General features: G+C 27.3%; 1 protein-coding gene across 3 annotated transcripts; it reads right to left on the bottom strand.

Annotated features, from left to right (window-relative positions):
- Nucleotides 1–447: 447 nt before the first annotated feature.
- Nucleotides 448–26,123, bottom strand: LOC107438435 (uncharacterized). 3 transcript variants are annotated; one of them, XM_087152077.1, is made up of 12 exons: nt 25,946–26,123; nt 19,281–19,350; nt 16,468–16,621; nt 14,401–14,463; nt 14,253–14,316; nt 12,042–12,179; nt 11,927–11,962; nt 5,749–6,074; nt 4,329–4,373; nt 3,976–4,020; nt 2,812–3,099; nt 1,336–1,406 (listed from the first exon to the last, which is right to left on the bottom strand). In XM_087152077.1, exons 1-11 carry the CDS (start codon nt 26,037–26,039, stop codon nt 2,830–2,832), a joined length of 1,305 nt encoding a protein of 434 aa, XP_087008203.1. In that variant the 5' UTR covers nt 26,040–26,123; the 3' UTR covers nt 1,336–1,406; nt 2,812–2,829. The 3 variants fall into 3 exon arrangements, with proteins under 3 accessions (XP_042899224.2, XP_087008203.1, XP_087008204.1); XM_043043290.3 differs by having other exon boundaries at nt 448–3,099; XM_087152078.1 differs by lacking the exons at nt 1,336–1,406; nt 3,976–4,020 and having other exon boundaries at nt 2,667–3,099.

Raw genomic sequence — 26,123 nt, 5'->3', positions numbered from 1 at the left:
TTTGACAAACCAATTCATAATTTTTAATAAGTCCTTTATGCTCATCTAGATATGCTGGAAGATTAACACGACACTTAGTGCAGATTTCTTTTATTAGCAAAAAATCGAGAAAGGATAAATCTGGCTAGTTAGTAAATGATTTTAAAAACTACATTTAGATAATAATAAGAAGAAAAAGATTCTTATTTTAAAAAAAATCTTCAAATTTTTATTGTGGCAATAGGAACAAAATAGGAACAAATATAGGTATGGTGGTAGTATGTTGTTTTGTGTATGTAAAAGTGTTTATGGGAGGGCAACATTATTGAAAGTTTAATGCATTACATGTGAATACATAATTGTATAACTAAAAAGGAAAAAAAAAATCAAACGTTTCCAAAACACACGGCAGTCAGATAATAAAAAAATATGAGTTCTTGATTTTTTTTTAAAAATAAATAATCACTAATTTTCTTGTCTTTTTTATTTTTAAAAGAGACCAATAAATACATTATTATCAAAAGTAGTAAACATTGTAAGTACAGTATAAAATATTGTTTGACTAACAGTATAAACTTTGATAATTAAGTAACAGGAGACAAACAATTTTACAAGTTGTCCAAAAATAACTTTTTTCTTTCTTTAAAAAATGACTAGATCTTTACACTTGATCGTTCATAGGTTGTCAATAATTTAATATTATAAAAGGGACTAGTTAAATGATTGTGAGCCTGCCCTGAATCGCTTAAGACTTTTAAATGAAAACTTGGCTTAAAATGCAGACTATTTAATCATGACATTTTATGGTTGCCACATAGCATATTTTTTCATTTAATATTTCTTTTTATCAATAACAGCACTCTTGCAATAGCCTATTGTGGGCCAGGGGATCATATAGGTTAAGGCTTCACAATTTCATGACCAATATGACTGTGGTAAAGTGGTCAGCAATGTGCACAGGACGACTTTATTTTTTTGACAATGTGATACCTGTCAATCTGAAACTGAGTGGGTTTCAAGCTGCCACTGGTTATTGAACCCTAGTCAATCACAATGGCAGTTCAGCACTCTCTTTTTTTTTAACAACATTTCAAACAATTCCCAATGACAAACAAGTTATAAAACATATTTGATTAATGATTTCAGAAACTTAATGAACATTCTTACAGGATCTGGTTTAACTGCTTTGCTTAAATAGTATCAATCAGAAACTGTTGCAGATAATTTATATCAATGACAAAAATATAAAGTCGGTACTAATCACTAGAAAAATTATGAATTTACCACAGGAAAAAGGAGGAAATATATCCACTATCTGTTTAAGATGAAACTTTTTTTTTTTTTTTTTTTTATGACGGCAAAGATTTTAATAGCTGCCAAATTTCAAGCTGGCTCCCACTGGCTCTTTGTAAACAAATTCACCTATTCTACAAAATCAAAAATGTCTGATAATATGAACAGAAAATTTAATACCTGATGTTTATTTTCAAACATTGTTCATTGAAACAATGTTCATCATAAGCAAAACAAATCATTAAAACCTTACAAAAAATTTGTCTCCACACCATTTCAACATTAACACCCTATGAAGGATACCTGCTTTATACAAAATTTTGTATTTATTTTTTAAAGTATTGTATTTCTAAAATATTTATGTTTCAGAAAATGTATATTAAAATATTTTGATCGATTTCAAAGGCAAATAAAATTTATAATAACAAGGATTACAACTCATTCAAATACTTTCATGTTAAAGTAAATGCATAAAAAAAAATATAAAGAGAAATAGTATATTCAGTACAGATTGAAAGATTAAGCAAATGTAAAACTGATCATTATAATTAATCAAAATAATTTTTTTTTAAATAAAGAAATTGGAAAAGTATTTATATAAAATAAATTAAAAATTCATGTTTCACACAAAGACAAAACATAAACAAGATGACAAAAATATCTTGGGCAATATTTAAAACCTAATTTAATCAATATATAGTATTACAAATCAATTCTGGAAAATAATTTGTTTCCATTGTCACTAGATTCTTCAGAAATTAAATAAGTTAATGCCATATTTTGATTTGCATTAACCATATTTGATGCCTATTTATTGATTTAAATCTAATGGATTGTTTAGGGTGGTCTATCTTGGAGGCAAGGTTTTGTGCTTAAAAGACTTAGACACATATAAAAAATAAAAACAGCAAAGAACAGAACAAAATATTAGTAAACCAGTTAATGTCCATAGCAAAAAACTTATGTGACATATTTACTATTGTGCCAAGTGTGGTCACTTTTTTGAGTTGTAATAAAGCATTTAATTTACAATTTAATATTCTTCTAAAGCTCAAATAAGTAGTAATATTACAAACAAATTCTTAAGAAGTATGCTTCAACATTTCACATTATAGTTGTCAGCAATATTATTCTTTTTATGTTAAATATAGACACTATCAGACTAGAACATTTTTTTAAAAACTTATCAATATAATTTAAAAAAAGGATTAATTAGTTTTAGAATAAGATATAACTTTTACATTGAAAGTAAGATGGTAAATTTTGATTTTCCTTTATAATTGATTTAGGATTACTTGCTTATATCTCTACTAAAATCTTTAATAAGAGTTTTAAATGAAACTGCTTTAGAATAGTAAATTCATATTTAAAATATATAACAATATAAAACAAAATACGAGACTTGAAAAAAGTTGTTTATAATACAAATATGAAACGATACGATAGCTCGAACTAGCACCAAGTCTCCAGTGAGCTTGTGACACCTCGCATAAGTTGGGAATGAAACCTCAGGAAGAGCAAACCTCATTGTTTACAAACCTTGTCTAGAGTAATATTTTATATGGGATGTTTATCAAGATATTTCATCAATTTATCTTTGCGTGAAACATCATTAATTGAATTGTTCAATTCTAGGCATAATCTCACTAAGTGGCGTTCAATGGAAAATCGAACATCAGGTGCAATCATGAGCGCTTCATCATTTTTATCATAGAGAGTGTCATCAAAATAAACTACAAAGAAATGGGTATAGTCTTGTAAACATTTAGACCAATCAACAAGGATCTTGTCTAATCCATAACGAAACCATTCCACTTCTATGCCACCCTAAAGATACAAATAATTCAAAACAATACAATTAACAAAAAAATACAAAATTTAAAAAAAAATTAAATTATGCATAAATTATTTTTCACTCACTAAGAAAAAATAATTATGAATATATTAATATAAATAATAATGATAAGTGCTTATTTATATAATAACCCTGTCTTTTAACTTCTATAATCATATAATTTAGTACACACAGATTCTATATCTTTTATTTCTCCTTTAATTGACTAGTAAAATATATGTATAAATACTGGGCAAAGGGAAATAAAGAGATATAAAGAGGTTGGGTAATTTTTTAACACTTGATGCATAAAAAGCATCGCTAAATTTTGAAATAATAGAACTTTTTTTTAAAATGCATAAAAAAAAATTTTTTTTTTCAAACTAAAAATTTACTGACAAACTGTGTTGTTTTTTATAAAAACTAATTTTTTAATACTATAATAAACACATTGCTGCCCAGGGACAAGTTACTTTGTCTTTGCACTTGTTTAATCTATTGTAAATTATGAAACCCTGGACAATATAGAAGAGTCCAAATTTAATTTTATTTCATACAGCACTAATAAAATTACTTTAGTTTATTTAGAATGTTTTAATTTACTTCCATATTTAATAACAAAATAATAACTAGTGGCATGAGATAGTTTTTTTTGTAAAATTGCACATCAATGAACTTAAAAATCTGTTGTTTTTTTAATAATCTTTCTTTTAAAAATTTAAGGCAGAAAAATAATTCTTGTTTGTGTTAATGAGTAATAATTTTAATAATCAAAACAGGTACAACAATGCAAAGTTAATTATATTATTATGATTTCAATTAAAATCTAAATACAATAAATATTATATATAGAGAGAAAAAAAACTTACATAATCAGAAGAACAAGATGGAAGAGGGAATTTTTTTTCTTCATTCTGGAAAAAAAAATTGTAAAGAGTGTGTACAAAAAATAAAATTATCTAACATACTGCAAGTTAGGAAAGATTTTAACAATAAAGAAGAATTTTATTATCAACCAAGGAACATATGAAATACTAGCCTTTCATCATTTCTGTAATGTAAAATACATAAATTACATAGAAAAAGCACTCTTTAAGATAGGGTACGAAATTTCTACTAACCAGCTTGACTTTGGTGACCGTATATCTAGGGTTAACAAGTTATAATACTATATGTATAAAAAATAAACATTACATATATTTATATTTAAAAAAAAACTTACATAATCAGAAGAACAAGATGAAAAAGTGCAACTTTTTTCTTCATTCTGGGAAAAAAAAATGGATAAGAGAGAGTAAAAAAATAGAATTATCTAACACACTGCAAGTAATGAAAGCTTTTAACAATAAATAAGAATTTTATTATCAACCAAGTAACATATGAAATACTAGTCTTTTATTATTTCTGTAATGTAAAATACATAAATTACATAGTAAAAGCAATCTTTATGGCAGGGTGCGAAATTTCTACTAACCAGCCTGACTTTAGTGATCATATATTTAGGGCTAACAAGTAAGTTTTGTCCAGCAAGTAAATTTGTGCTTTAATCTAACTATCTTATTTTCTCCCAAGTTGAAAGTGCGTTTATGTGTTACAGACCAGAATGCAACTGCAACGACTCTTATTCAAGAGGACCTTCAATGTTTAACTGGTTGAGACAAGAACTAACAGCACATTCTGTTCCCCTAGTAATAGTTTGTTGTCACTGCATGAAATGAAAACTGGATTGACCAAGTTTTGGTGGGTAAATATTTTTTTTCTTATCCAGTTTTCATTGGCATGCTAATTTTTTATTTACAATAAGGACATTCTTTTTTATAGAGGCAATGACATCACAATCTGTGGCACAGTCAATAAAAATGTATTTTCTTTAATTGCGGCATTGTCGTAATGAAAGAAATGTAGAATGAAAGAAAGGAAATTAGTTTAAGAGGTAGATATTTGGATGATATTGGAATCATTGTAACCTTATTGTAAGAAGATAATATTTTAATACTTTAAGATAATACCTAGACTATTATTTTTTTGTTTTTACATTTTCTTAAGTTTTGGTCAACAAAAAGTCTTTTTGTACTATGTGCTTTTATTTCAAAAAATGTTCATGTTTTTCATAAAAATAATAGTGGCAGGCAGAAGATTCAGCCTTCTAGTACCTACTTTTAGAACTGAAATTTCACTCCCTGCTTTATAGTTCCATCATAAATTTTATATGGGAGTGCAGATAATTTTTTTTTTTTTTTTTTAAGTAGAAAGTCAGAAATAACAGCTGACTGTATAAAAAGTCAAACAACCAATCAATTTTCAAAAATAAAATACATAAAGTATAGCTAGGAAAAAATTATGCATATGGTTAAGTGTAAGTGACAAAAAAAAGGTGCATTATTATTTGTTATTAATGAAGGAGAAAAAGAAAAGCATTTTTTTTCTTTTTTACTCAAAACTTTTATTTTTAAATAAATAATTTATTTTGGCAATGAAAGAAGTATGGAAAGATTTCAAAACTGAAGAGAGGGGAAGAAACAAAGAAATAGAACTTTTCCTTAAAAATTCCTTTTAAGATATATTAATTAAATGAAATAAAAATAAACATTTATTTTTTCAAAAAGTAAAATAATCATTGATGCACAGCAAGAGTTACTTACTTTTGCTAATTCATTGAGAGCTTTAACAGTTTTTCTTTTATGGTGCATATAACTTATGACATGATCTGTCATAACAATGATGATTCTTCTATTGCAACTGCATTTCCCGTTGATTGAAGAGCAGCACTGCAAGTGTTCGTCTAACCAGGTGTTAGGGTCAATATGAATTGGAGCATGCCTATCATCAATTACTGTGACATTGAATTCAGCATATTTTTGCAAGAACTTTGCAAGGTGGTCCACAAGAATCCTGGTACTCTTGTCAGAATGATAGAGAATGAACACTTCAGTATCACTTGGTTTAAGAAAAGGCAATTCTTCTTCATCTATAATTGGTAATGATGAATTATCAACATATAAAGTATACTTTTTTTTCTGCCACCAAAAGCAGTTTCTCTCAAATGTTCCCTACTTATGAATCTTTTGAAATGAGCCTCGCTCTGTGTATCAAAACCATATTAAATATATTATATGCAGTGTAATGCTCCAAATTATATATTAAGCAAGGAATTAATCAGATCAGACTTTAATGTGCACATAAAGTCTGATCTGATAAGGAAACCAACATAAGGAAACTATAAATTTAATACTCAAAATCTTTAAAATAAAGCATTATCAGTCCATGTAAAATAGAAAGAAAAAAAAAGAAGAAAAAAAAAAGAACCATTAAGTCATATATTTTTAATAAATTTATTTACCAAAACGTACTTGTGAAAGAACTAAAATAATTTTTTGGATCAGAACTACAATTAGGTAGCCCATTTAAACTTGACACAATTAAACGAAATGGTATTACTACAATACTTTTCATTCCTTCAGTGGGTCGATAGACGAGTACCAAGCATGCTTGGGAACTAAACACTGGGGGTTCCGTATTCGGCTGACCACCTAACTGGAAAATCTGCTCCTGTAACCCAGAATCCAAGGTCAAGAAAACCAAGATGGGCACAGTAGGCCTTAACCCTCTAAGGGCTGTCGCGCCACTGAGTTTAGTTTAGTTTTTTGGTATTACTACAAATGATGGTTCATATGTTAATATATTGTTTAACTATGAACTAAGTTTCTTAATTTTGGTCCCACTAGAAAGAAAGAAGTCAGAAACATGAAATAATATTATTAAAATACTTAAAATATTATTTAATATATAATTATTTAAAATTATTTATACATAATTATTAAAAAAAAATTATCAAAACAATTTTTAGGTAAAATATTTTTGAAAATGTAAAGAATTATTATTATTTTTTTTTTACAAAGAAAATCACAAATTACCCCACCTCAAATTTAAAAAAAAAAAAAAAAATATGGTCAGAAAACCAGGGTTATTGATATTTTAAACATTAGATAATATTTTTTATCTTATGTTCAGCAATTAACAAAAAATACTTAGAAGTTTTAATTCACATTTTATTAAAGATACATATAAAAAAATATATTTCCTCTTGCCAGTATGGATTTTTTATATAGAGATTTTTAAGGTTTAAACATCATGAAATGTAGCAGGCGACCATATTATTTTATGTAATTTTAAGAAAAATGACAAGAATGGTTATTAAATTTTGATACTTTTTTTGTTTTCAATCAGTTCTGGGCAATTCCACGAAAGTGTCAACTTTTAAGGGAAATTTTTTTTTTATGAATTGCATATTTTAATTTTAAAAATATGTTCAAAAATAGCCAAAGTCTACATATTATTGTTTAATTTTTGATAATTTTAAGTTTTTTGAATCTGGCAGCATTCTGAAGTAATCACATGGCTGACAAGTGAATTCTTCACATTTGTGCTCAAATTGTTTTCTTGAAAAATACTTAGAAAATAAAAGAAATGCATCTTTCTTTTGAAATATTTTGATAAAAATATGCATATAGTACAAAATTTAAACATTTAAAACATAGCCTTTAAGTCATTTTAAGTTTAATATATTAAATAAAAGTAACTTTTTTTGTGTCATTCCGTCACATGTTTTAGTATATTTTTTTAAATAGCAACTGCGTTTTTGAATGAAAATGTGTATATTTTGGAATATAAAGCAGATGTGGCATAAGAATCAATGAGAAATTGTAAAATTCTATGCATTTGATTATTAACTTCCAATAATTAGCGTGACGGAATGACACGTCTTCGGCGATGGAATGACAAAACGAGTCCTTGAGAAGCTTAGTCAAAAACTAGGGAATTAATTTTTTTTCATTTAACCTAATGGCTAAAACAACTGTTGAAACACAGATAAAATGTTGAAAAAGACCAAGATCCCCATGATATGATGAAGAAAAAAAACAGAGAAAGAAAGGCAGAGAAGAAAGCTTCCGCAACAAAAGTTGGACTTAAAAAACTCAGAAGTGCAAACGCTGTTGTGCGGAGATTGTGTAAACAAAGAAAAAATCAAATTCTACCAATCTCTTCACATACAAATAATTTAAATTCCCTATACAAATTCCTGCAGAGTCTTGGTAAAGCCATAAAAAAAATTGTACACTCACCATAAAAATAATTGTACACTCACTTCCAAATTCTAATTCAGTCTTTATTTGAGAAGTATTTAACATCGAACTCAAAAGAAACTAAGTGAGAAAAGTAATGTTGATGAGCTGTTTAATTTGGTTAAAAAAATTTTTACTGTCAAGATGATGTTAGTTACAAGCCCCCAAGTATGAAGGATTCAGTCATAATACAAACTCTGACAGAGTAACGAAGAGTGCAGATGCAATATATACTTATGGCCTTAAAAGAGGCTTTTCATAAAGAAGCATATATTGATGTAAAGTGTGTCTTATCTCATTTTTATTAAGTGTATTTCATTAATACCTCACAGCACATGCACCTATAAATACCATGTAATTGTGATGTTGTTCTAAAAGGCCAAACAAGATGTTGGCTACTGTAAAACGGCACATAATATGTAAAAGAATTTTATGATTTCATAAAGTCGAAGCAACAAATCGTTGAAGTTTTGTTTTTGTCCAGCTATTCTATTTAAGAGAGGGCAAAAGAGAATGACTTCAGCTAGACACTTGCTACATTAGCATTGCCAGGAACAAGAGACCTGCGAAGAGAGATGCTCATGTAGTTGAGAAGCGAATCATCAAAATTGGAATGCTTTCTAATTTTAACCAAAACCAAGTGTATGATTTGAAAAGCCACTGTTTTGAAGAGGAAATGGAAAATATGATTGAGGAGTATGCGGTCGGCTCTTTAATCATTGTCCCATACTGCGAAAAAAAAAGAAGGCACATTTATATGCAGCGCAAATTACTTTGATAAAAAAAGACGATTTAGATGTTAAAGTATTTAAAGAACATGGGACAAAAATTGATTTATGCATAAATTTCCTGAGAACGAAGATAAGATGTGACATTGGCAAGTTAGATATAAAACCTCTTCTGAGACAACCTAATTTTTAAATTGTTGAAATTTTAACTGATTCTTACGTAAATATTAATTCTGTTTATCTGTTACATTCTGTTTATCATTTACATATTAATAAAACATTTTTTAAATGAAGACTTTCTTCCACTAAACTTTTTGTCATTCCGTCACGGTCATTCCGTCACAGCAAATAGATGTTAATAACTGCTAACCAACCTAAGGTTAATTTTCCAAATTCACAATTTACATTGCTTACACATTATACTAAAAGTAAAAAATAGTTCAGGAAAATAATAGTTGCAAAATTCACAGAAACTACCAGTTCTAAGCGGCATGCCGAAAGCTTGGTTGCCAAAATGTCATTCCGTCACACAAGTAAAAAGTTCATAAAATTAAAAATAAAAAAAATACAAAATTCTTTTTTTTTTAGTTTATGAATCACATTATACCAATAATAATGATATGCATGAGAAAAAATCATGTTTATTTGAAATTAGATGCATAGAAACTTCAATTAATTGTCATCATGCTAGTCAAAATGTCATTCCGTCACATATGGAATTGCCCTTCTTTTCTTTCTTAATAAAAACTATTCTTTAATTTTCTTTCATGTAAAATGTTAAAAATACTTTTAAGAAATATAGCTAACACAGCAGATTAGGCAGAGTTTTAAAATTCTGAGGAAAATCTCTGCTGAATACGTAAAAATTGAGAACCATTTCAACGCATTAATTCTTAGGATAGTATTGACTTTAGTACAAAAGAAAATTGATTATTTATAAAATGCCAGTTAAAGCTAAAAAGAAAATATTTCTAATATGAAATTTGTATTTGTTCCTGAAATTCAATATTATTTTGAAACTAGAGAGCATTGCAATTGCTTCATTTCAATTTAATTTATAAACACTAACTTACACAAAAGCATGTTTAAGTGATCACAATTGAACTATACAATTTTCAATACAATTAAGATGACAATTTCAACCAAACAACCTGTTTGAAAAGTTTTGGCAAACTTGTATATGTATTATATGCAATAAAAACTTTGGAAACTATACAGTTTAGGTAATGCGCAATATCTTAGAAACAAACTTTCTGATGACAATATTAATAATAAAATAAAACAATGTAATAGCTGGTACATACAGGGAGGAATACATTGTCTAAATAAATTTCTTCTTCATGCTGCAACCCCTACTGCAAATTCATACAGTTAGCAATGCATAGCATTAGCTATTGAAGATTATGGGAATAGCAAACTTTTAAAGAGCCTGTAATTTCACCCAAGTACATGGAATATAAGAACAAATCTTAATGGTTATGAAGTTACAATCTGAACATGGCTTTAATGGAATAGTTCACTGCTCTAATGTTTTATTGCCATCAAGGCATTAGTGATAATATAATTAAAACCTTAAGTGTGAAGTTAATTAAATAATAAAGCTCACAAAATTCCCCTTTACAGAGCTCAGATTCAACCCCTATCTTTTAAAATCCTAAAGAGTCAATATAACATTACAGGCAAAATTATTTAAAATGTTAAATTTCATGAGTTTTCAACTTTTATCTGAAGAATCAGCAGTATAGTTGTTGGAATATAATGTGGTGTTTCAACATAATCAGCTCAATTAGACCAGGAATTAAAAATATGCTCTTTCTTTTGTATTATCAGATCTTATATTTTCACCAAACATAAACCTACAACATCGATTATTCTGAAGAACAGAGTAAATTTAAGGAGTTATTGTTTAAGCAAGACAAGGCTGTGGTCCCATCATTCTAATTTAAAAAGTTTTTTATTGCATTAGTAAATAACGCACAGTCTAACAATTAAATTTAGATGTTTAAACAAAAATAACTAGATTGTTTTAAGAGGCACTCATCCAATAAAAACTGTAAAAAAGTAAAGTAGCCAAATATTTATTGATGCTAGTGATACTTCATTGTGGTAATAAATACCTAATAAAAACAAGTTGTTAATTGGTTTTTAATGGCCTTTTTTTAACAGATAAATATATTTTAACAAAAATATGAAATATATATATAAGCAATGAAAAAATAAATATACATGCTTGCCCTTTAATCACAATAAAAGTGCTCTCTTGGCCCTTCTTATAAAAAAAAAAAACTGCCGTCTCTTAAAAACAGTCTTTTTATTCATATTCTATATTAAAAAAGATTAATTCACTTTTTAAATAACTACACCCAGATAAAAATATCTTTGTTTATAATTCTGATTACTATTACAAATATTTACTTTGTTAGGATTATTTTTAACTAGTTACATTAATATTAATTTCCAAATCTCTCTTTTTCGGGGGAGGATATTAATAAATTTTTAAGTGATTTTAAATTTAAAAATGATTTTTTTAAAAAAAAAAACTAAACTCTAAAACAAAAAACCACTTTCAAATGTTTGAATTATAGAAAGAAGCTTTCAAGTAATTTATAAAAAAAAAAAATGCATGCAATTAAGTATAAAATGTTTAGCAAGTCTTTAATTATTTTTAAAAACTACAAATTTTTACCTTATTTTGATAATGAGGGAGAATTATTTTTAAACATACACACAAAATAGTATTAGAGGATAATTTAAAAATTGTTGAGGAAAAATTTCAGTTATTACATAATATTACACATTTTGATAGATTTTCAGACTGTTAAATGTGTGCCCTTTAAAAACTCAAAGTGCCCTTTTTTATTCCTAGGGCACTCCGAATATATTATATGAATCTTTTAGATATAATGAATGTAAACAATTAAATAACTGTAAATCGGTCAAAGAGTTCAAAACAAATACAAAATTCTTACTTTCAACGATAGTTTCTGGTATTTTTCTTTCTTTTCCTGCAATAAATTAAATATATTGTAACACTAATATAAAAAAATTTTTAATAATTTCTTTTTCTTATAATTTGTTACTTACGATGTTTGTATTTCCAATACAATATTACACCAAAAATTAAGGTAAGGATTAAAACAACAGAGATATAAGGAATATCTGATGTTTCACTTGATGTTCTTTCTTTTATTACATTCTCTTTTGATGTCACAGTTTGTGTTCCTGCGAAAATAATAGCAAAATCAATTTAGTTAGGGTTTGAGCATAATTTTAAATTAATTAATTATAGTGAATAAAAAAGTTAGTGTGGTAGGTTTCGCCTTAGCACTGTGACGAGTTTCAATATTTTGTACTAAATGATACGTATCTAAATAGACCAAACTTTATTGGAGCGTGTCTCAGTAGTCCAGAATCCACACTTATGTAATATTCACGACGGACTCAAGAGCCTGCTAAGTCCACACATGGTTGAACGATTTACCAACATGGCACAGAGGCCGGACAATTACTATTCGCCCTTTGACGTAAATTGTGATAACCAAGTGCACACATTTACTAGTACTGTTTTTGATTCATCATTAAGAATGAATACCAAACCATAGTAAAAACCTTTAGTTTAGTCCAACTAACAAAATAATAGCATCACTACAGGGTTTGAAAAAATTGCAATTTTTTAAAAATGAAGAGTCGGATTTTTATTTTATTTAAATCTATTTTATTTAAAAATTTTAAACCAGTGTCTAGTAAGTTAAAAATATAAAAGAATAAATGTTAAAATGTACTTTTAAATGTAATCAGTTTTCAATTAAATTTTAAATATTACCTAAAATCCTTAGAAATAATATTTATTCCAAATATGCATATAATAAAATAATTTAAATATTATGCTATAAAATTAAACACCTGGTAATATGAACTATAGTTCAATTAATGTTAATAAATAGACAACAAGAAAATGTGCTTCCCGCAATAAAAAATATTTCTTCAGAAAACAGTATGAATGAAGATTTTGTATCCTTTTTTAATATTGATTGAAAATAATGAAAACTTCAAAAACATTCAAATACTTCAGATACTATAATACATTTAATATTTTCTAAAAACAAGTAACACATAGACTTCATACACAAAAATATTAATTTTTGAATTACTAAATCACCAGCAGATAATAAAAAATAAACGACTCACAAAAGACAGAAATAAGCAAATGTTTTATTGCTTTTCATCTGTTGCTTAAACAAAATTAAAAGGTTTAATACATCTTCCATATTATAAGGGGGAGGCTTGATATAAAAACACCTTCCTTACAGGGTCTGTCCAAGCTGAATTTACTACCGTTTAGCGGTACCTTCACAAATTCAATTCTAGGTAAAACGGTAGCTTCACAAATTCAACTTTAGGAAAAACGGTAGTTTCACAAAATACTTTTCCTTAAAATTTTATTTTTGAATCCCTTAAGAAACGATAAATCCATATTTTTGTGTTGATTTTTAAATATAATTTTTCACAAATTATGTCTGAATTTTCACAAAATAGGTACCTCTCAGAAAAACCTAGACAGACCCCTGTTAAAGATAATCAAAGATCTGCTTCAGTTATGAATTTCATAATTAATGTTTAAAAATTACTAGAATATTTCTTCTCAGCTTTGTAAAAAGCTTTCATTTTTTTTAATCCCAGAAAAGAGAATCAATCAAATGGCTAGGAAATAGAGGTCATTAACACTGGTTTGTCACGAAAGAAAAAAAAAAGTTACAAGTTACCCACCTTTTTATGTATATTGTGAATAATGCATTCAAAATTTGCAATTTTTAAAAGGGACATTTTGCTTTTATCACATTTTTCCTTACGATTTTTGGTATATTTTTTCGAACTTAAATTTAGTATGCCACTTATTAAATTTATATTTAGAGTGTTTCTGTTTTAAGTTTTCAGACCAAGTGAAATTTAACCTATAAGGTTGCTTTATACTAAAATCAGTTAAAGCAGTTTTATATAAAGAAACAGAGGAAATACTTATGCCTAGCTCAGTTAGGATATAGGAAAGTCATTAATTTCAGTGTACAGTTTTGACTTTATTATTTATATTTTAGAAATTTTAAAAAAGTTGACTTCAAATATAGCAATTAGTTACTACATAAAAAGAAAGATATGAAAAGTTGAGTCTCAACATAAAAAACTGTATTATGTTATTTAAATTCCTTAATATAACTAGGTTTACAGTAAGTCTAAAATTACTATCAATGTCTGTTATACAACTAAATGAAAATAAATTTTATTCTTACATTACCCCACCTTCTATTTTGACTGTATCTGAAGCTAACCATGTTTTATAACATTTTCCAGCACAAGGTTCGATCTAGGAAAATACACATTATTTTATTTTAATTGGAATGAACATATTACATTCTAAACAATGAGAAAAAAATATATATACTCTTACTAAAATGCAATAATATCCATCCTTAAGATCAGTGAAATTCACTTCATAACTTTCTTGCTCCGGCTGAAAAATTACAAAAATATTCATAAAAATACAACGATATGTTAGCGTTTTAGAACAAAATTATAGTGGTAGTTTAATGCAAAATTCTACATATAGTATAACTTCTATTATAAAATTTTATGGAACCAAAGCCAAGTCCTACAATATACAGACAAATGAAAAAATTCAGCCATATTATATTAATGATTATAAAACCAAAATATATGCATTTTCTCATGGTACAAATAAAATAAATTTATACATTAAAATTAAAACGCCTCACAAAAAAAAAAAAAAAAAAACTTTAAAACTTTTATCTTTAAGATGAGTTACAGTTGAAAAAGTGATGATGAATAATTAGTTATTCATTTTAAATTATCAAAGTTAAAAATTTCTTATATTGGCATAATCTTTTATTATGGTATTAAGTGATTTAAAAAACACTAAACTATCAAACGAGGCAAGATATTTAGTGCTAAATCATGAACAATAATGCCATTCACTAAATGGGCTGAAGATTACTTAAATACCATCACAAAATTATTCTAAGATTAAATTTTTCAGCTATGAAAGACCTCACATCAATTAGTTTTTTATCACATTAATTAGCAATTCACCTTTTAATCTTTAGAATAAAAAAGATTGCTTTAAGTAAGGTACTAACATAATAGGCAAAGAGGCTAAGCATATAAAAGCTACCTACAAATAGACCAGTTCACAGGTTTAAGGACTAATGCACCCGGTTAGTCCTTGTCTATCAACCTATTTCTTTGTGATGCTAATGTGTAATCACCCATATCTTAGCCTAATTATGCTTTAATTAATCTACAACTGTTCCTGTTAACCATTTTTTTCTTTGCAATAAAAAACGAGCTAACTTTCTTTCCTAAATGTTTACTTGTTTAAGACTTATAGTTCAGATGGCCGGCCTCATTCAATGGTACATCACAACTGCCACATGTCATTTTTTAAATTTATATTTAAAGGTAGGAATTTCATATATATTAAAATATTACTCTAACTTTAAAATTTTGTTTTTGCTTGCATGCTATTTTAGAATTTCATGTATTTTACTATTTTTCTAAGTGTCCCTTTATAAGGAATATCAAAATAAAGCCTTGCACCATCAACATTATACATAGTCATCTGGCCTTTTAAGCTCCCGATGATTTGTTTTTATTGAAATATCTAAAACTAAAATATTATCACTCAAAAGCTTAAAATTGAATTTTTTTTTAAAAAAAAATATTTTTTTTTTGAAACATACATCCTTATTTCCCTATTTAGAACAATAATTCCGAATTTTTTTTGGCTGATACGGTAAACAAATGAATGATCTTTGGAAGCAACCCCAACTTTAGAAATAAAGTATAAAAAAATAGTTGTGAACAAATTCAGAACTAATTATAGGAAAAAAATTTAATGAATAGAATAGCATTTTTTCCTTTTGTATTTAAAAATCTCACATTGGGTCTTATGTTCAGTAGCTGAACTCACAAGCTCGGAGTTGTATCCAAATCATCCAGTTGCATCTTAGTGAATTTTATTTTTGTGAATGCATAAGTTAATAATGAATATAATATGTCAAATTAGTGTTTCAGTTGAAATATAAATAAAAAACATTTAAAAAAAATTAGATTTGAAGACAGTTAGTGAAATATTTTTCTTAATTGATGCATTTATTTATTTTAAATTCAAAAGAGCAATGGGAAATACTAATGCAATTTTTCATAATAAATTCTACATATGATTAGAAAAATTTTTATTAAAATTTTTATTACTTCTTGAATTAGCATTTAACTTTAATATCTTAAAAGCAAAACAATAAATTAATGATTGAATCTAGATATAATTATAAAATGGGAGAGAAAAGTCATAACCTTTTGGGATGTAAAGGATAGATTAAAAACAATTTAACAACAACTTTAGATTAAAATAATTTAGATAAATATGCACACAATTTTCATGGTTGCGGGGAATATCATAAATTTTACAATTTAATAGAATAATAGTTAAAATATTAACCTGATAATATAGAACTGTTGAGTGTGGTAACATAATTCCATTGGAAAAATTACACTTGAAACGATTGGGTTTCAGCAGGTGAAGATAAACATTGTAATATGTGAAACATCTTTTATACTCAGGAAGTAACACCAATGATGCTTGAAAAAGGTTTCTTTTAATTATAAAAAGAATAAGAAAATTAACATATAAAATAAATAATAATTTAACTACTAATAATTTAACATAATAATCTGGCTATTTAAATTAATTTTTAACAATTTTCAAAATAAAAGTTTTAAGATTTTGTAATTTTGCATATCTAAAAAAAATTTTTTTTTAACAACAAAATTGAAGAATTTGTTTAATTACTTGTGTATCACCCTTTAAAATCAATTTTGAGGTACAGAGAACCGAACAAGAGTGTGTTTTAAAAAAAAATCAACTACACCTGCAACAACTTTTTCCAGACTACATTGTTGATTAGTACACAAATTATTAAAAAAAAAAAAAAAAAAAGAAAAAAAAGAAAATAAATAAAAAGTAAAGTTGGTTAATTTTGCCTTTGTAAAGCTAAATTAAATCAAACTATTGAAAACATAAATAGAATTCCCCCCCCCCTTTCCTTGTATTATCAGCAAAGGGAGAATCACATAACTTTTTTTTGGTGCAGATGTGTTTTATCAATATCCTTTGATTTAACATTATTATATTGTCTTTGATAAATATAAAGTTATTAACTCAGATGGCATGTAGATATTAAATAGGACAACTCAGAAAATAGGCATAAATAGGGAATTAAGACTCATTCAAACACCATACAACAGTGACCATTGACACAAAATTATAGCAAACTCAGAAAATAGGCGTAAATCGGGCATTAAGGCCCATTTGTTGAGTAGTAATTGAAATAGATATTATAAGTTACAAGTTACTTGCAACACATTGTGCAAAATTTAGAAATGAGTTGTGCTAATTTTTCAATACAAAATATGTATTTTTGTCATTTAAAAATGTTTCTTTGTGTATGTTTAATTAAACCTGTCAAAAAATTACCCTCACAGCATAAATTTTTTTTACTGTGACCCGGCGACATTGCCACTGAATGTTACTTACAGAGTTCTTGCAGAAATATTTGTTTTTGAAAAGTAAAAAAAAAAAAAAAAAAAAAAAAATAAAAAAATAAAAAAAAAAATAAAATGTTTACTTATTTTTTGACAGAAATTTACCTGTTATATTCGAATCATGCATTTAGAAAACCATTTTTTGACGAGCTCAATATACGCCAATAAACATGGAAAATTCGAATCGTGTATTTGAGTATTTACTTTTGAAGGCAATAATTCTGTCGAATCAGTTACAGCTATTGATTTCTCCATAGTTTTAAAATCCGATATTTTTTTTAAATATTATTTTTATATAACAGTCTAATCAATAAACAAAACACGAATTTGAGGTGTCCGATTTGTGTGATTTTATTGTCGATCTTTTTTTCTGCCAAGTACTACTATGGATTTAATGATTTTTAAATTTTTTTGGTGATGATTACTCACAAAAGGCGAGGGAAATTATTTCTGCGTTCCCCTTCCCAACAAAATGTTACCCTATATTAGAATAAAAATTACATGTTCAATTAAAAAAAATTATATATAGTTTTTTTCCGCAAACACAGCACTTTTGTTATTTTGAATTAGCAACAAACATGTTTATTATTATTAAAAGTATCTTGCAGAGAGATATTAGTGCTAGAGAGTTTTGTTGCAGATCGCTCAAAAAAATTCTGCCACAAGGCCAAAATGAATAAAGACTCGTCAACAATGCAAATGTATTAATTGATAAAGATTCATATCAAGTGCTGGCAATTTAGTTTTTTCATTGTTGTTAAATAGGAATCATTTATTAGTTACACCTGGTATAAGTTTTGTCACTTTAATTCTTGTCACTTAATTTTTATATTTAGGATTTTTTATCTACAAGTTAGGTAAAGCATACGCAATAAGGATTTTTATATCTACAATTCGCTCCTAATTTAATCTTGTTTTATTATAAGAAAAAGCCATATATAATTTATTGATTAAATTATTTGTTTTAACTTCGCATGTCATAATAAAAATCGGAATCGGAGTTATTAAAACCATGAGATCTGCTACGATGAAATCTGCACAAACAAAACATGTCTGATTTATAACCCCCGTGCCAAAATAATTTCTTAATAAAAATGGAATTTTCAAAATCGTGCCTTTAAACCTTTAAAAAAACAAAAATAATAAAAAAAATTCATTTAAATTTAAGATTAAATCAGGACAAATAAAACATGTAAAAAAGTGATAAATTAAGTGAGCGATTTATAACTAACCAATTGTGTTAAAAAAATTAGGGTTTTAAAAACCATATAGAAATGGGTAGTTGTAACTGCCAAAAGAATGATAAAAAAGTGATTTCTCAAATTTGAAATAAGTGTATCATAATATCGTATCAAAAATATTAGGTTTTTTAAAAACCAGGGAGGATTCCCACGCAATAACTGCAGAAAAAGCGATCGGGAAAGAACATAGATTTAGAAACTAATCTATTCAAATTGAGCATGTCAAAAAGTGACGACTCAAATGTGTAATTCAAAATTGTAATTTTTTTTTATTTCTAATTTTTTTTCTTCCCACAAGCTTCTGCGGGGCACATATCAACAGTAAGCCAGCCTCAGGTACTACACCTCTAATCTATATTATTTAATACTACTTTTAAAAATATAAAGAAACCAAATTTTTTTTAATATAATATCAGACTGCTACTTAGAAGAATAATTCTGATTTGCAGAAGAATAAAATAATACTTACACAATTGAGTTGCCTTTAGTCTGAATAGTAGCATTCCAATTAAAGCATTGGAGTGTATGATTAAGGTCACCTGGTAAAAAAAAAAAAAAAAAAATCAAAAACAACGATTTTGCACCAGAAAGAATACAATAGGAAACACAAGAAAATTTTCAAAAGAAAGGAACATTAGAAGTTACAGTTTTGAGTAGAAGAAACAAGTTTTTACCTCATTTTAATATTTTCTTTTATTTGAGAATTCAAGAAAAGGAATTTGAAAATACTCATTAAAAACTTTAAACAGGGTAAAGATTATTATTATTTTCATGTTAAATTTTTTTGCTTCTACTGTTTCAACTTTTCCTTCAATAAACATTTAAAGTCTCTTAACTGCATTAAATTCAAATAATTTGTTTGTCAGAATTGTCTAAAGGAAAAATTATTATAAAATAGCACACAATCAGCATTTCTTATATATATATGCCGAGGAGGTGGCCAAGTGGTTAGCGTTCATGACTCTGAAGCCAATAGCTGCAGGTTTGAATCCTGCTCAGGACATGGATGTTCCTCTCTCTCTGAGTAGTCTTTTGATGTGTGAATGTATGAATGTGGCCCACTCTATAATGGGTATTTGTGGCAGTGTGGTGTGGGTAATGTTGCTCGCCTCCGTGTATTTGGTTCACAGGTGCTCACTGGGTAACGATAAATGAGCAACACTTCCAGCATCTTCTTAGGCGAAGGTCGAAAGTTAAGTGCCTGCCATTATCAGAATTTGAAAAAACCCGGGGATTTTTGAAAAAACCCAACCCGCCTGGGTTTTATTGAAAAAACCTGGGGAAAATTGGGCTTTTTCATTTAGTGCTCATAAATTTTACTGTGATATTTTTATTTATAAAATAGAGTTGTATACATAAACACTAAAATTTCATCTGACTTTTATCTGTAATAAAATCAAGCTTGAATAAATATTTAATGGTCTTCCATGTTTTTATAATATGATTAATAAAAAGTGAAATTAAAATTACGTATAATTATAAAGAGTATCAGTTACTTGTCTCTTTTTTCAAAGATTTAGATAAATATATGCATTTTTAGATACATTTTAGCTTTATAGTTTCAAAAGACAAATTAATCTTAAAATTATAAAAAAGCATATATAAAAAGTTATAGTTTATTTTTTTAAAATCAGAAAATAAAACTTTAAATTTGTTTATTGTTGTTTAATGTATCACTTAATAGAAATTTTTTTTGTTTGCTTTCAATATTTTTAAACATGATTAAAAGAAACAAAATAAATTGTACTCAAATGAAATCTTAAAAATAATATTTAAAAAATCTTAAAAGTAATATTTTAAATTTTAACTGTTTTTTAATTGTGATAATCTTTCTCCAAATAGTTAAAAATTGTCAGCAGATGTTAAGAGTTAACTTAAAAAAAAGGTCAATTTTTTCCATTATTATACAACAGATTCAAAGTGTCTACATTTCCCTCTTAGATGGTGATACACTTTTACGAGTTTTGTAGCTTTATCTATTCCTAATCTATTTCGAAGTTTTACTCTGCACCAAATCGAAAGTTGAAAAGTGTCTTTCGATAGAGACAGAGGGTGCTGGTGCTGAGTGCAAAGAAAAAAGAATTGACAGAAATTTTGTGGAAGCTAGGAATTTTATTTATTTAACTACTTATTTACTTTTTTTTTGCCATAATTTTCCAGGGCCGGCTTATGCATGTCGCGCCCCCAAGGCAATGCTCGTCTCGGGGCCCCCACCAGGGGGGGAGGTGGGCGCACGATGCGCCCACTTAAAGCTTGGGGGGAATTTAGAATTTGCCCAAGAGCTTGGGGGGGATGGGGGCCACTGTCCCTCCCAAGCTACCTACAGTCTTCTAACTTCCTACTATATTTTTTCGCTAACACAACACTTTATTCATAATTACGCTGTTTTTTACTACATAGGTATATTATCACATTATTCAATAAAAATATTGAATCAAACGAAAAGAATATAAGTAATTAATATATGCATTTAAAAAAAATAATACAATAAGCTTAAATATTGACTCTTCTAACTTTTTTTGTTACAAAATCGTTAAGACATCCTGAAAGTTAACCTTTTCCAATACATCATTTTCAATTGCCATTATGGGCAATGAATTTAAACGGTTTTGAGACATAAGTTGAACGAAGACCGTTTTTAATTAATTTCAATTTGGAAAAGTTTCGTTCACCAGTGGCGTTTGTAATCATTAGACTTCTATATATTTGCAAAGCTGTCATTACATTCGGGAAAGTTGATTGTGCCACGTTACCAATAATCAGTTTGTAAGACTCTTTGGCAGGCACAATTTTTTTTCAGGCGTCTTCTAATTGTAAGATGAAGTATTTATACTGCACCATTTTGTCTATAAACTCAGGCTCAATGTCCTGGAAATAATGTTCCTTAAACTTTGTGCAAGCCTGTCTAATTTCAGCATCGGATTTTGTTGAGAAATCTGTTAGAAACCCAAACAGATCATTTATTTCCCGGTAAGCTTCTAGGCGCCGCGACAGTTCTGTACACAGCATGTCTAGTACTGGCAAATATGTATCAACTTTTTATTTCTCTTTTCCTCTGAGCAAAACTTCTTTTGCAGGTCCGTCATCGTTTTGCGCGTTTTTCAAGCATGTTGTGTTAAAAAAGCTGCTCTTGCTGTATAGTCATCTGATTAGTCGGCGTTAAAATTACCGCGATAAAATTGATTGCGATTACATTACTGCGTTATATATGCACTAACTACCATAATATTAATATCTAATTTGGAATGTGTTCAGAAATGTACTAAAATAGCGTCGATGTAATGTACAGAGCAAGACAATCGTCATTGAAATTTCAAATAAAATTTTTACTGTTTAAGAAACATTGTCAATTTTTTTCTCTGTAGCACACGGCCCCTGAACGTGGCGGGGCCCCTAGGCAGTTGCCTACAGTGCCTAATGGATAAAACGGCCCTGTAATTTTCCACTATTTTTTGATTAAAACTGTTGAATAACAGTGTCAAGCATCATTGATTTTGGAAAGTATTTAGGATCGGAAATTTTGAATGCCATAACACGTGGCAGAAATTCTGGATGATGCTTAGAAAGACAGATATCTGCTAAGTGGTCTTGTTTATCATTTAAAAATTGTCCCCTTGTTTCGGGATCCAGGATGCATACGTTTATAAATGATGTGGCTGAACAGCCTGATTGAATCTTTTTACAAAATGTTTATGGGGTTCTAATTTATCACATGATAGTAAGTTAATTCATATTTCAACAGCTTCTGAAATTTAAATGTTTTCTGATTGAAGCTTTTTTAAAGCTTAAGAAACAATTGATATCTCTTTTTCCCAATCGATAGTTTATTGGTAAAGCCCAACATTATTTAATATTTTTGACATATTATTATTAGATTCATTTTGATGTTCAAGAACAATCTCTTCATATTTATGGTAATTATTGGCAAAAGTTTTTACGTGCTTACAATATGAATTTCACCTAGTATCATTTGGTCATTGGGTCATCAAGCAGTTTTTTTCATTTGCTAATCCATGTGCTTGATGCACATTTCTAAAATATTTGTTAACTTCAACGATGTGTCCAATGATAGTATTAGGAGATACTTCTTTTTGAACCAAATTTAAAAAAAATAATTTGTGGGAAAAAAAAAACACCAAGAGTGTTTCAAAGTGGGCCCACTTGGGGAACCCTGGTTTTATATTAAGTTGTTAAGTAACACATTATCACTAATCATATTTGAATCTTCTTTATTGTTAAGTACATTACGTTTCATAATCTTTTAAATTAGGAATTATAAAATATAAATGCAGTAATATAAAAGGAACAAGTTTATTAATCTTTTTGTTTTCACACACTTTTTTTTACTATATTTATTAAACATATGGATATTACCTATTATAAAATTATAATCCGTAAATATTTATAATCAGTAAAAACTAAAATTTCATCTGACTTGAGTTATATCAAAAACTGAAATAAATATTTAATGGTCTTACATGTTTTTATAATAAGATTAATAGAAAGAGAAATTAAAACTATGTATAATTATAAAGAGTATCAGTTACTTGTCCCATTTGTTTTCAAATAATTAACCCTAGGAAAATGATTTCATTTTTAGATAAATAATTTTAAAAAGTCCTCTTATAAAAAGTTTTAGCTTTTTTTTTTAAAAGCCAGAAAATAAAACTGTTTAAATTTGTTAATGTATCACTTGATAAAAAAAGAAAAAAATTGTTTATTTTCAATTTTTTTAAACATATGAATTAATAATAATAACCTGTTTATTAATATATAAAGCATGCAACTATATTTGAAAATTGATCTTTTCAGAGTATATTATTGAAATTTTTATTTGATTTAATATCATTAAAATAAAATTTTTGATAAAACCCACTTGAAGTTTTCAATAGTACCTACTATAAAATTATATGAAGAATCGAGCTTCTTTTACTTTACTAATATTAAAAACTTAATCATATAAATCGTGTAACTCTATTTGACAAATTTATGCTGCACAATAAATTATATAAAAGTAAATGCGAAACAATAAGTTTTAATTAAAAAAAAAAAAAAATTTCTTGAAAAAACCCACTTATTGTTCCAAGTGGGTTTTTTCATGGTGGGCCTACGCAATAAAACCCGGGCGGGTTTTTTCAAAGTGGGTTCACTTGGCGAACCCTGGCCATTATTAAAAAAAAATTTATATAAACATACAGAAAATTTTAGGTTTCATTATACTTTGATTCTTCAAGTAAAAGAGTGATGGCTTAGATAATTATTAGAATGTTGCAAGTTCTTTTCCCATTATAAAAATTTAGAATATCTTCTATAAAACTGAGCTTCCAGTACTTTTCTTTAGTAACAAATACTGGTCAATTATTTTAAATACATTTTTGTAACAAAACTGCTTTTGATGTGTGTAAAAAATTTTCAAAATGATTTCCATTTGACATATAAGAAGATATTAAAAATTTTTTTTTTTTTTTTTTAAAAATGGAATTTAATATTGAACTTAAATTTCATACAAAAATTAGTAGAAATACTATGAAAATACAGTTTCTTGTCCCACGGATTAAGGATCAGCAACTAATAGATTTTCACTAGTTTTCATAACATTAAAATAAAATTAACAAGCACAATATTGAAATTTTTTGCAAGCTGAAGAACAAGAAAAATTATACACATATACTAAAAAAAAAAAAAAAAACACTAATAAAAATTAGAAATTGTTAATAATAAAATTTAAGATTAAATTTTAATATTTTTAGTTTGTTACATATTTACCATTGAAACTTAAAAAAAAAGTTAAAAGAAAATTAAATGAAAAATTACAAAAAATGCGAAACATTTAAAATGATTAAGAAAATAAACCATTATTCAAGTTGATTAAGAAAAATAAACCAATATATCTTGACAGAAATACAGATGAGATTTTTTGACAGAAGTACAAACCAATTAACTATATCATCAACAAATATTTATTGAACTGAAGACTACTGGTAAGAGGAAACACTGACTATTATTTCAAAGTGGTCAGTATTTCAATAGTCTCAGCCCAATATTAATTTTGCGCCCTGTTCATAAATAAATAATATAAATACTAATATATAAATTCTATTTATTAGGTTTTTAAATTATTGTTTCTGTTTCACATTAAGTATTTTTAGAAGGATGACCCACCCTTTGGCAGGAGTTAATGGCAAATGGGAAAGATTTCAGTATCTTAATCAGTGGCAGAATAATCGCCAAGTCTTGGTAACTTCGGGGCAGCAGCCTCTGAGAAGCCCTCCCCCCCCCCCCCACAAAAAAAAACATCACAGAAACGGACTAATTCAAAGAGTGTAACTAATAGCCACCCCAAGCAAACCTCAACACGTTTTTTTTTTTTTTTTTTTTTCACTTAAAATTAGTTTGGTACATTGGCGATTGTAGTTGGCAAAGCAGATCAAGATATGGAAATTTTCCCATTAAATGCATATAATTCTTACCGTTTTCGTACAAATGATGTCCTCACTTTTTTTAGAATAGAAATGATCTTTTTTTTTACTTTAACAAATAAGATTGCAGGAGCGAAACAAAGAACTTCATATTACCATAAAAACTGAAAATAATTTTTAGGCTAAGTTAATATGAATAAAATATTATTTCTCATATTTATTTGAGCATTTTGAAGAGCACTAATCTAGTTAAATGTAATTTATATCATTTACAAGATTAATGCCCTTCAAAACTGAAGATGCCCTTATTTTTGAAAAGAAGCACCTCGTTCTTTTTTTATTTTTAGGGCAACCTGCGGGTTTTATTCAGGTCTAAAACTGATACTAGTCAAAAATTCGCAAACCCTGATTCCCAGAATAAACGTTGCATGGTTATTTGGAAAGATCAAAAGATATTGCTACAAGTACAGGCAAAAACTGCAATATAGAAATTCCCCAAAATTTCGAAGGATTTTAAAAAAAACAGGGGCAAGCAATGCGTTTTAGAAAAAAGTTATTGAAAATTTCTTACATTCGAATTTAAATACTCAGAATTTATAGCATCTTCAATCACGTATTAAAACTAAAAGCATATTTTATTTTGTGAAACTTAGATATAGTCAAAAATACTTCGGTCAAAACAATAAGGAATAATGTCTTCAAAAAGTTTAATTACCATCCTCTTCATTTATTGAGCTTGAGGTATTTATAGTTAACACTAAAAACAATAATGCAAGATTAAAACGATTAGTTTTCTTATTTATTTCCATTATTATTAAAATAATTAACGATCATGATACAATCAACTAGAAAGCAACCAAATTTATCAATTGAACAAAGAGCTTTCTCAGGAC

This window comes from Parasteatoda tepidariorum, chromosome 9 (assembly GCF_982258835.1).
Source record: "Parasteatoda tepidariorum strain Cologne lab strain chromosome 9, Ptep-v5.0, whole genome shotgun sequence".
NCBI classification, from domain to species: Eukaryota; Metazoa; Arthropoda; class Arachnida; order Araneae; family Theridiidae; genus Parasteatoda; species Parasteatoda tepidariorum.
This window is presented reverse-complemented; position numbering and strand designations above follow the sequence as displayed.